Consider the following 12580-nt stretch of genomic DNA (forward strand, 5'->3'; position numbering starts at 1 on the left):
GCTTCCTTAGGGCCACCCTGGCTGAGGTCGAAGACTTGCCGTGGGTTCAGATACCACATGAAGGACTGGATGATCTTGGAGCCCTGTGAGGAAAAAGAAAGAGAGATGAGGACAAAAGAGGGACAAATGTGTGGGTGGATGGGGAATTCTTAAGAAGAAAGTGCCTGGTCTGTGGTTCCCATTACCTGCCTCGAAATCTGGAGCAGTTTGCAGCAGCGGCCTAACACGGTTTATTTTTCCAACCAGGTGAAAGATGCCCCCTCACCACCTCCATTTGTTCTTGTCAGTGTTCTCGGATCCTAGAGCTCATGTGTATGCAGGCTCCAGAGTTCTGCCGGCAAGTAGTCACTAAGAGCTGAATTCACCCTCCTTTGATCCTCAGAGTAGCCTGCCTCTTCTCTGGCTACAGAGTGGATGCATGGCTGGAGACCGTTTGAGTGGAGGGATCAGGCTTTTCGTTCTACACGAGTCAGGCGTACCGCCTCCCCACAGAGTGGTAAAGTCCATGTAGTCGTCCACATAGGGACCAATCCCACCGCCTACAAAAGGGACTACCTAGGGACCAATCAGATCTCTTACAAAGGAGACTACTTAGGGACCAATCAGATCTCCTACAAAGGAGACTACTTAGGGACCGATCCCACCACCTACAGAAAGGGACTACCTAGGGACTGATCCCAGCGCCTACAAAGGAGACTACCTAGGGACCAATGCCACCGTCTACAAAAGGAACTACCCAGGGACCAATCCCACCGCCTCCAGAGGGACTACCTAGGGACCAATCCCACCACCTACAAAAGGGACTACATAGGGACCAATCACACCACCTACAAAAGGGACTACCCAGGGACCAATCCCACCACCTACAAAAAGGACTACCCAGGGATCAATCCCACCACCTACAAAAGGGATTACCCAGGGACCAATCCCACCACCTACAAAAGGGACTACCCAGGGACCAATCCCACCACCTACAAAAGGGACTACCCAGGGACCAATCCCACCACCTACAAAAAGGACTACCCAGGGATCCATACCACCACCTACAAAAGGGACTACCCAGGGACCAATCCCACCGCCTACAAAAGGGACTACCTAGGGACCAATGCCACCGTCTACAAAAGGGACTACCTAGGGACCAATCCCACCACCTACAAAAGGGACTACCTAGGGACCAATCCCACCGCCTACAAAAGGGACTACAGAGGGACCAATGCCACCGTCTACAAAAGGGACTACCTAGGGATTAATCCCACCACCTACAAAAGGGACTACCTAGGGACCAATCCCACCGCCTACAAAAGGGACTACCTAGGGACCAACCCCACCACCTACAAAAGGGACTACCTAGGAACCGATCCCACTGCCTACAAAAGGGACTACCGAGGGACCAATCCCACCACCTACAAAAGGGACTACCTAGGAACCGATCCCACCGCCTACAAAAGGAACTACCGAGGGACCAATCCCACAGCCTACAAAACGGACTACATAGGGACCAATGCCACCGCCTACAAAAGGGACTACCAAAGGGATCAATCACACTGCCTACAAAAGGGACTACATAGGGACCAATCACACCACCTACAAAAGGGACTAATTAGGGACCAATCCCTCGACCTCTGAGAGAACAAACACCTGAGATTTTTCTGGAATGTGGTTTGAAGTCTCCTCAATTAAAGTGTCCCTTCTGGATGGAACATTCCTTCTCCAGGCAGCAATTACCACCAGCCTATGAAATAATATAAGATACTTTCAGGGCGGTGGGCTTGAGACTGCAATGCATTTCAGGTCAGAAAAAGACAGCTTTTCCCAGTCTTTCTTGAAATGGAGTTAATACATATTGTCCCATCCCAGAGTGTCTGTTGTCCAAATTTTTAAACAAAACTAATTTTGTGTTGGGAGTAAAACCCCTATCTTGCTCCCTATATTGTATGTGTACTCAACCAAAGCAGCCATTACTTGACAATCTGACAAGTTTTACCAGAAGTTGCATTTGTAGATTATCCGATTACCTTCAGTTGGACCAAGCGGGGAGAAGTTCTGACTGGTACCAAGAGCTTCCCCCAGCATAATGACATCTGTGGCCAACCCCAGGGTGTGCATGTTTGTACTAATCAGAGATCTGAGGCACTCCATGTGAGGACCAGTGAACCCTGGAGCAGATACAACAGAAGGACAAATGCGATCTACAGAGAAGAAGAGCAGCATGGACCGGTGATCCTAGGGTCCCGACCTACCACCTGCACCCACCAAAGGCTGCACATTAACCCCTGGGAGCTTCAGGTGCCCCTAGGGCGGCTTCTATCTTGTTGGCATCCTTTACAGTCTGTGGCCCATGCATTCAGCCGACTTACAGAGGTGTCATGAGACATTTGGGAACCCACCCTTTCAACCCCCAGCTTGTGTGATATTGAGCTACAATGACTGGTAGCACTGGACTGGACCCGTTGACGCGTCTTCTCCTGCCGAGCAGCAAAGACATGGAACAAGCCACCCTTTAATCTCCGGACCTCCTCGTCTCTTCCAAAGTTCTTAAAGTCCCTGAAGACCCGTCTATTAGGCTAAACAACTGGACCCGGACAGTGCCTGGATACCCTCAGGGGTTACAAGTAGCGCTCTACAAATCTAATGATTGATTGAATGAATAGTGGACTGTAAAGCAACTTACGTTTCCAGAATCTCTGCAGGCCACTAACAGTGTTCTAAGGAAGTCCTAGTTCTTTTTTAACATCCCATAGAAAGAGTCGACCTACCGCAGCCCTCAAATTTTTCCGGTGGCATTGGCCAAGTCTATAAGATACTTGTCAATCTTGGTGACCCTAGAAATGCTTGGAGCACCAAGACTTCTGACTGTTGCGGAGCGTGCTAATCCTGCCCATCGCCTCAATACCAAACCTCAAAGTACCAAAACCTAGAAGCACCTTTGAGCACCGTATGAACATGCCCGAGGCCAGCCAATTCCAAGAAACTAGATTCCTTTTTTATCCGTCTACATCACTCTTTCTCACTGTGGGCCAAGGATGCCTCTGAGGTTCCTATTAGCCACAAAAACTGAAAAGTCCAGAATTTTTCGTCTAAACTATTTCTGGCCAAGCGAGGAAAGGAACAGGCTGATCGGCCTTGGAGGTTACTATTAGACATTAATAAGACTGGTGTTTTGTATCACTATACCAACATTATATAGCTGGTCACTGACCACTTTAATAGCAAGGGGTTGCCCGGAGGAAATGAAGCCAATGTCTTTTGAACTGATTGTGACCAGAGTGCCAAAAATGAGAGCAAAATAAATTACCACACAGAGCACTAAAAGAAAACCAACCCCATTTCTTTGTTACAGCCCTGAACACTTTTTAGGTCGAGACCTGCGTAGGCTCCGCTTGCGCAGCCGCTGGGAGAGATCCTATGTTCTTAGTGTGGGGGCTTGAACCCGCCCCTCTTCTCCATTGGCTGGCTTCTTAAACGGAGGCCAGCCATTGGAGGAGAGGGGCATCACTCGGTTCAAGATGGGATTCGGGGGGTGTTTTTGGTGTTCTTTCTCTCCCTGAAGTCATCGGCAGAGAGAAGCCCCTCATCACGCTGCCTGCACGCTCAAGTCAGCTCTCTGATTGGTGTTCCTGATTAACCAATCAGAGGGCCGACTGGCGCGTGCAGGCAGCGTGAGAGTTCTCGTGTTGCTTTGTCAGCGTTTTGCGTGTACACCATGCTTAACGGGCGATGATCCCTGATCACATTGTACACAAAATGTATTTTTTAACTGGTTCCGATGGGAGTCTTAAAATTATTATCGCACACGCACTATCATTTCTCGTTTTTAATGTAAATATAACAAGAGAAGTCGCGTTCAGAATTCAAACTGCCCGGTGTCACGTGATGCAACAAGCTGCCATTGAGGTCCACACCCTTGTAGATTTTAAGGCTTTCTTCAAGTGCCACTAGCAGTGAGTGACTCAGTTAGTTGCAACAAGTGAACTACACAAACATTTTAGAAACTACTTGGTTGTGATGTACCACTATTAACTGCATGATGTTGGATTACTCTGTATCCAAGCCTCATGCTCAACAAACATGGATGCATGCCTGTTGCTAACAGATTGAACACCACAAAGGAAGAAAAATTCAAAAACACGACCCCGCTCTACGGCAGAAAGGGGCGCCTATTGCTTCATGCCACACACTGATACTTTAATTGCATATTTATTTAGATGCTCATGGATGTTCATGGTGTGCAATTCTAACTATTTCCGGCCCTTCCTTCCTGCCCCCACCCATCCTCCTACATGGGCTCCAGAGTCCAGACCAGTACAAGCAAGCAAGCAGGCATAGAAGAACAGCGGGTCCAGGTAGAGTGCGTATCCCTCCGCCGGGTGGCTGTTAGCAACCCTGCTGCCGATTCGCTGAAGGCAGCACAATTCCCGGATGTAACTGTTAGGGCCGCCAACGGGGACTTGAGGAGCTATTGACGAAAACAAGGTAATTCTTAAGAAACTGTGCAATGGCGATGTGTGTAGCCATCATTCCCTTGCGCGGAGTCATGCTTGCTTCCCCCTGGTCGGCTTGGGTCGCGTGATTTCTTTTCCGATTTGGAGCAGTCAAACGGGAAACTTTGGTTGACTTTCAATCCTGCCAGGGAGCGGTGGTCCGAGTGATGGTTAAATAGTGCTGGTTTTTTAAAAACTGTCCGTAAGTTCGGGAAGAGATAGGCTGATGGGGATTTATTACATTTTGTGACTTCGGTTTGTATTTTAAATAGTATGTTGGCGTTTCTCCATCATTTATTTGCCAACTCTTCTTGTTACTTGCGCTATAAATGTGTCCCACCACAGGTGTTTAAAGTAACAGCCAGACTGCCCCACTCTTAACAGTTTCAACTTTAAAAACATACTTAATGTTTCTGCAGCGGAGAGGGGGTCGTGTGAGTGGGTGCACCCTCATGTTTTACATTCTTTGCCAGTTCGCTCTGATGCTTTACCATGTGCTACTGATACTCGCTGTCAGTTTGACATTTACCGAGTTCAGGCCTGTTCACCTCCTGAAACAGTTTTTTGACTAGCAAGCTAGACTAGGTTTTTAATTCCTAGAGTTTACTTCTTTTTATAGAGGTATTTTCTGAAAATGCGCCTTCTAATAAGTTGGCATATCATGCCACCTGAGGGATGGGCTTGATTTCGAAGTGGTAGGGGGCTACCCTTCGATTTACATTACTATTACTCTCAAAGTAATGCACTTTAAATTAAGTGTGTAACAATGGTTAGTTTATTCATCCACCTCAAAAGTTATTTCCACACAACCGATTTACATCACTTTCATTTGAACTCTGCTTTAGCCTTGGATTTTTCAGCAAAAGTAGTGTCCAGAAAAAGACAATTAATCTAGGGCGATTGTGCTGAAAATGTGAATTTGTATTAATTTGCTATTGCTTTGTATGATTGGCTTTAAATGTTGTGGCTGGTGTTTTTCTGCTTAGTCAGGACTCTATTGCATTACTTATTACTTCCGTCACGTGTGTGGCAAGCTTTTCCAGTGGGGCTGATATATTCTAGTAGATGTTTTTCCATGAAGGACGTCTGAATGGAAGACATTCTAGGAGTTTGTATCAGTCCAATTGTGAATTGCCGTAACAGGCAGGGAATTAGATAAAGGACTGCTGTGATGGGGCTCTGGAACCAGAAAAACCCCTGGCCACATTGGGACAGGAAAGTGGCTCTGGATTAACAATACCGGGAAAGACTGTCCTTCCTACACCAGAAAGGGACAGGTGCGTCTATGTAACATTTTCAGTGGAATTTCAAGAGGGACCTGCAGCAGATCAGACCATGAAGTGGCGAAAGAGACTCGTGCACCCATTCTGCAGGAGTGGACCCCTGGAACAGTACATTGACAGAGCTCCTGGTGTGGGGACAGAGTGGATGGGGGCAGAGAGTTGATGGGTGCAGTCACATCCTTACCTGATTTCCTCCACTTTTAGGGTTGACAAAGACCAGCACTGGCTTCATGAGTGCCGATGGAGAAGGCTTCACGATGAAAGGCCGCCACCGCCCCTCCTGAAAGATGAAGAACAGGGGTCTCAGCAGGGGCAGATGTAACTGGGATGTTCATCACACACAACCTTCAACCAGTAGTTGGTCACACAATGCACACTACCATTGGCGCGCTGACCCTAGCATCTGGAACAGCAATCTCTGGAGCACCCTTCACCAATCATCCTCCGCTACTCCTCACCACCCCTCTACAAACACATTGATGTCACCCCCTCTGGAGGTCTCTTGGTGCTAATTTTCTAGTCGGCCTAACCACACACAAAAGATTTTAGCTTTTGCTTAAAGCTTGTTAGTGTCAAATAGCAACCAAGAACTTAAGCAGGGACACAAAGACAACTAGAAGACAGATGCACAACATGCTTAATGCGTGCAGTGTCTTGGCTTGAGCCTCTCTTGGGGTTCATCGAAGAGACCTCAAAATGTTGTAGGCAGTTTATTTTCCTTATGCATGAACAGCCTGTCCAAAATACAATCAAACAGGGGAGCCTCACCTCAGCACCCTTTTTACTTGATTTCCTCTTGAATGAAGTCCTCTTTTTCTTTTTACTGGATTTCAACGAACTCTAAAGAGGGAAGAAAAGCAGAATTATACCCAGAGACTGCAACTCACAAGGCAGGGCTCGGTCAGAGATTGAACCAAGACTGGTTTCATTTAGTAGAGACCACAGATTGAACTACATCTCACTCACCAGAGGGGAGGGAGATCACACACGGGGACCCCCAACACACCACAAGGAAAATCACGCACCCCAAGAGAGATCAAACTCCAGTCGTCATAGCATACACCACACGTGAGATCACACACCTGAGGGGAGATTAGACTCTGGTCGCCATAGAGATATACGACAAGAGAGATCACGATCTGGGCTCTCCAGACAAACACCACAAGGGAAATCACATACTTGAGGGGAGATCACACTCAGGCAGCCATATCATACACCATAAGGGAGCTTATACACTGGCAATCATAGACATACACCATAAGGGTGAGCACACTGAGGAGAAAGAAGACCCAAGTCCAGTAAAAGGTTGGTAATAAAGTGACCTTATTTGTAAGCACGGTCGATGCAGCGACCACCAGCACCTCACACGCGGGCAACTGGCAACTTTAGCATCTGCACAGACAAACTAAACATTCTATAGGTGTACATCAGTAGCAACAGAACTGGAAGACAGCCCTACACACCTTGCCGCTTTAACATGCAACAAACGAACAGGTGTACTCAAGTGGCATCAGAACGTAGATAGACCCCCACACACCTTCCGGCTTTAACATGCAACAAAAGACCAGACAACCCAACATCGGTGTCAACAGAACTAGAAGACAGACCCACACATCTTCCCACTTTAACATGTAACAAAATAACAGACAACCCAACATTGGTGGCAACAGAACTGGAAGACAGGCCTCAATTGCATTTCCGCTTTAACATGCAACAAAAGAACAGACAACCCAACATTCTATAGGTGTACATCAGTGGCAACAGAACTGGAAGACAGACCCCACACAACTTCCCTCTTTGACATGTAACAAAAGAACAGACAACCCAACATTCTATAGGTGTACATCACTGGCAACAGAACTGGAAGACAGATCCCACACAACTTCCCGCTTTAACATGTAACAAAAGAACAGACAACCCAACTTTCTTTAGGTGTACATCACTAGTGACAGAACTGGAAGAAATACCCCATACACCTTCCCGCTTTAACATGCAATAAAAGAACAGACAACCCAACATTCTATAGGTGTGCTATACTGGCAACAGAACGGGAAGACAGACCCCACACACCTTCCCGCTTTAACATGCAACAAAAGAACAGACAACCCAACATTTTATAGGTGTACATCAGTGGCAACAGAACTGGAAGAACGCCCCCACACACCTTCCCGCTTTAACATGCAACAAAAGAACAGACAACCCAACATTTTATAGGTGTACATCAGTGGCAACAGAACTGGAAGACAGACCCCACACACCTTCCCGCTTTAACATGTAAGAAAAGAACAGACAACCCAACATTCTATAGGAGTACATCAGTGGCAACAGAACTGGAAGAACGACCCCACACACCTTCCTGCTTTAACATGCAACAAAAGAACAGACAACCCAACATTCCATAGGTGTGCTATACTGGCAACAGAACGGGAAGACAGACCCCACACACCTTCCTGCTTTAACATGCAACAAAAGAACAGACAACCCAACATTCTATAGGTGTGCTATACTGGCAACAGAAAGGGAAGACAGACCCTACACACCTTCCCGCTTTAAGATGTAACAAAAGAACAGACAACCCACCATTCTATAGGTGTACATCAGGGGCAACAGTACTGGAAGAAAGATCCCACACACCTTCCTGCTTTAACATGCAACAAAAGATCAGACAACCCAACATTCTATAGGTGTGCTATACTGGCAACAGAACTGGAAGAAAAACCCCATACACCTTCCCACTTTAGCATGCAACAAAAGAACAGACATACTCCAACGATCCCTCCAAGGGGTACCATTTACTACACCAAAGAGTCACTCACATGGTGGACATCACAAAAATACCTCAAGACTTACAGACAAGAGACTCACTCACCTGAGGACGGCGAACTCGAAGGATCCATGTTGGCGGTACAATGACAGCAGCGTGCATCCCTAGGGAGCACGGGTCCTCGATATGATGCAGCATGAAGCACGAAACCTTATTATGATACTGTGGAAGAGAGAACGGAGGATCAAAAGGGGGAAGAGGATAAAAAGGGGATAACAGAAAAATAAACAGATTTAAAGACGTGGGAGGATAACACAGAGCAGGGGAATAACTCTAGTGAGGAGACAAGGTCCCAACTGGTGAGAGAGTGTGCAAAGAATGGCGAGAGACGAGGGAGGTGGGAGTTATAAAAAGAGTAGATAAGTGATTTAGTAAGGAGACACCGGAAGGAGAAGGAAGAGGTTGAGGAAAGAGATGAAGACAAAGTCTACAGAAAGAGATGGAGAGTCAGGGACTGGAAGAAGCCTCAGGTCGACTCTCTCTCACCCGACATCGCCTTCTTCACAGAGACCTGGACCAACGCCTCCTCCACCCACTACATCAACACCGCCATGCAGGACGGATAAAAGATCCAACGGAAGGACCACCCCAACCACCCGGGAGGAGGCCTCGTCATCGCCCAGAAGAACACCCTCCGCCTCACCACCTCCAGAAAACCTTCCCCTCCGCCGAGCAGCTGTGCTTCCAGATCCCGACCAGCCGTGTTGGACTTGGCCATTTTGGCTAAAGTTCCCTAAACTGTTTGATTTCCCCCTAGACTGTTTCCCTGACATAGAGTTGTCAATTTCGATGCTTTGGGTACTTTGCCACTGCTGATTAGTGTCAAAGTACAAGCGTTCCCTATGTAAAGAGTAATGGCAATTGGTTGGCCATGATTGGTATGTTTGTCGTACTAGTAAAGTCCCTAGTGATGTGCACTGTGTGTGCCAGGGCTAGTAATGCGAAGACGCACAGAGAAGGGAAATATGAATGCCTCGTCTGCGGAGATGGGAGGCTTTCAACACAAGGCCTTTGGTAAATACACAAGGTGCAGCTGTGACCCCACAGGGGAGGACTTTGAATTCATAGTGACTTCCGCCATCCACAAACCGGAGATCTAGGCAATGAGCTGGGTGTATTCGAATGTGGAAGTAGGCCTCCTTTAGGTCTAGAGCAGCAATAATGTTGCCCTGCTGTAGAAGCAAGATGAGATCCTGAAGGGTCACCATGAGAAAGGGCTCTGACAGAATACATTGGTTTAGGGGCCTGGGTCCAGAATGTGCCTGAGGGACCGGGCTATTTTGGGTATGAGGAAGTATAGTGCGTACACCCCTGCTGATGGTTGGGGACGGGTTCCATAGCCCATTTGAGAAGGAGGGTTTTGACTTTCTCTTTGAGAAGTGCTTGATGTTCTGCTGATTGTCTGAGTTTGTGAAGTTGAACAGTTGGAGGCGTGGAATTGAACTCCAGGTGATCAGCATTTAGGATAATATTCCATACCCGCTGGTCTGAGATAAAGGTTTGCCATGTGGAAGAGAACCCTGGTAGACATCCCCCGACAGACGGTATGTGGTCAGGAGGAAGAGGCAAGTAAGGGTGGCAGGTGGAGCTTCTTTTGGGGAGCTACCTTTGCCTCTGGAGTTGTTGCCTCCATAGGACCCTCTATAATATCATCTGGGAGAGGATTGCTGGCCCTGTGTGTGCTGGGAAGAGGTAGAGGCTTCAGAAGAGGTAGTGTTTGAACCTCCCCTGTACGGTGCAAAGTGAAAGGAACTACGAGGAGCTGGCCTATGAAGTGTCACCATTGCTTTTGCTGTCTCCATATTCTTTTTTAGTTCTTATAGAGTTTGGTCCACCTGTGGCCCAAAAAGGTGACCCCCCCCCATCAATAGGCATATTCAGCGGATTTTGCTGAACATCCGGTTTGAAGCTAGAGATACTAAGCCGTGCATGTCTGCGGAGGAGAATACTTCTATTCACCCTACTAGCCGCGGTATCAGCTGAGTGCAGGGCACAGCAAATGGGAGCATATTAGAAATTAACTTGCACTCTGATTCCATTTCCTGGCCCACGTTTCCTACGCTCCCCATGGAGGTACTGGAGAAGCTCCTCCGTTTCATCTCAGTGGACACAGTCATAGCTTTGAAGGAGGCCTGTGTAATTTGCAATATGCCAGTGGTTGGCTGATTGCATTTCCACCCTTGTCTCCACCACATCTAAGTGTCTGCTCTCTTTATCTGGCAGAGAATCGCAGCTGGCATGGGACTTTGCTCATTTATAGGCAGTGGTGATGTCTACTGAGTCGGGTGGGAGCTGACCACAAATATATATAGGGTCAGATGGAGAAACCTTATATTTTTGTCCGCCCTAGGTGCTATAACCCTAGCTCTGATGACATCTTTAAAAATGTCAGGGGTATGACCAAGCATAGCCTTGAGAATGTGGAGCTACTAGGTGGAGCGGTGAGTGGAGGACAGGGTTTTGAAAAGAAAGTTCTCTTCTAAGGACTCCCTGTGAAGTTCCATCTCATGGAAGGAGGCGGCTCTACCAATCTGTTCTTGGAAGGATATAGAGACATTGGGAGGGGAGGGGCAGGGAAACGTCCCATGACTCGCCCTGTGGAGGAGTATCAAACATGTCCACAACCCCACCATGCCCACCTGGGTCATAAAGTGGCTACCTCTGAGGTGCAGTGTCAAGGGTAGTAGGAAGTGGGGAGGGTGAAGGAAAAGTGGGGGTGGGGGGTGGTGGCTAGTAGATTTATCTCCCTTTCTGCATTTTTGAGGGACCTGGAGCTAACTGCTGTTTTGAAGATGGAGAAGCAGGTTGTGAGGGGCAGGCAAAGATAAGGCCAGTATGAGGGTGGATGACCAGCTGCTTTTGGCTTGAATCAAGCTGTTCCTGGAGCTGAAGGAGGATGGGCTTGACTGGAGTGCTGGTGTCAGATATGGAGTTCGACGCCAGAGTCTTCGGCTCTAAAATGGTCTTTTGTTTTAGTGCGGTCTGCTCGATGCCAAGGCAGACTTAGTCGATACAGAGAGTTGGCTCGATGTAGGTGTTCGACTCAGTGACGGGGTGGTGGTAGCCAAAGCACGCTGTCTGGAAGGTTGAGCGGTGCCGACCATGGCCCAAAGGCAGTGATGGTCCAAAAGCCGGTCTCTGATGTTTAGAGGGGATGCACGCTTCTTGGCAGAAGGCAGCTCAGGATAGTGTCAGGGGATGCCAAACTCACGGACTACTGAGTAGGTGGAAGGTCCTCGATCTCCGAGCCAATCCTCAGTTCTGAGCCAGAGCTGCCTTCAAGGGAGAAAGCCTCTTCATCTGCAGCCGATGGCTTTAGGGTCTGTTCCCCCTCGACGTCACCAGGACCGAACAGGAGTGGTGTATCTTGTATCCTCCTCCATGACATCTTGAGTCGGCAGGTGCGACAGTCATGAAGAGTCTTCTTGGAGCGTAAGGCATCGCAGTCGGTCTCGTGTTCCGGAGACAGATACAAATTACAGATCTGATGTAAATCGGTCAGAGGATATTTCATGTGGCAGTGAGGACAAGAGCGAAAAGGTGTCCAATCCATCATCGTTAAAGCCTGGTGGAGAGATACGACAGACTTGAGACCCTCACAGGAGATTTGCAGTGCTTTAACAATCAGTTCTTTTGATTGATTGAGTGATTGAGAGACAGGAGAAGGCCCCAATGGGCGAGTCCCAGGAGGCACGAAGGTTGATACGCAGCTGGCTTGATCGAAGTATTCGAACAATCGAAGAACGATTCCGACGGAGGGAAGGTACCATATGAACCGAAAAAGTACCACGACGGTGTCAAACCGAAGCACATGTCCGCACCACACAGTGGAAAGAAAACAATCTAACAATGGAGTCAATGCCCATGTACCTGATCATCAAGAGGAGGAGTCAAGCTCATGACTCAAAAGACTTCTGCAAAGAAAAACAACTTGCACACATCTGGGCCCCATATTACATGGCAGGAGTATGCACAGCGGGTGTATCTACAGC

At 47.9% G+C, this 12580-nt stretch overlaps 1 protein-coding gene across 13 annotated transcripts in view; it reads right to left on the reverse strand.

Annotated features, from left to right (window-relative positions):
• DGKZ (diacylglycerol kinase zeta) overlaps nt 1–12580 on the reverse strand; it is a 502570-nt gene that overhangs the window by 252874 nt on the left and 237116 nt on the right. For all 13 annotated transcript variants that reach the window (XM_086949968.1, XM_086949967.1, XM_086949970.1 and 10 more), the window contains 4 exons: nt 8634–8750; nt 6533–6604; nt 5949–6044; nt 1–83 (listed from right to left, as the gene is read on the reverse strand). In XM_086949968.1, coding sequence (XP_086806094.1) covers nt 1–83; nt 5949–6044; nt 6533–6604; nt 8634–8750 — 368 coding nt within the window. The remainder of the gene's footprint in view (nt 84–5948; nt 6045–6532; nt 6605–8633; nt 8751–12580) is intronic.

The sequence above is a fragment of the Lissotriton vulgaris genome, unplaced genomic scaffold (assembly GCF_964263255.1).
Source record: "Lissotriton vulgaris unplaced genomic scaffold, aLisVul1.2 SCAFFOLD_741, whole genome shotgun sequence".
NCBI classification, from domain to species: Eukaryota; Metazoa; Chordata; class Amphibia; order Caudata; family Salamandridae; genus Lissotriton; species Lissotriton vulgaris.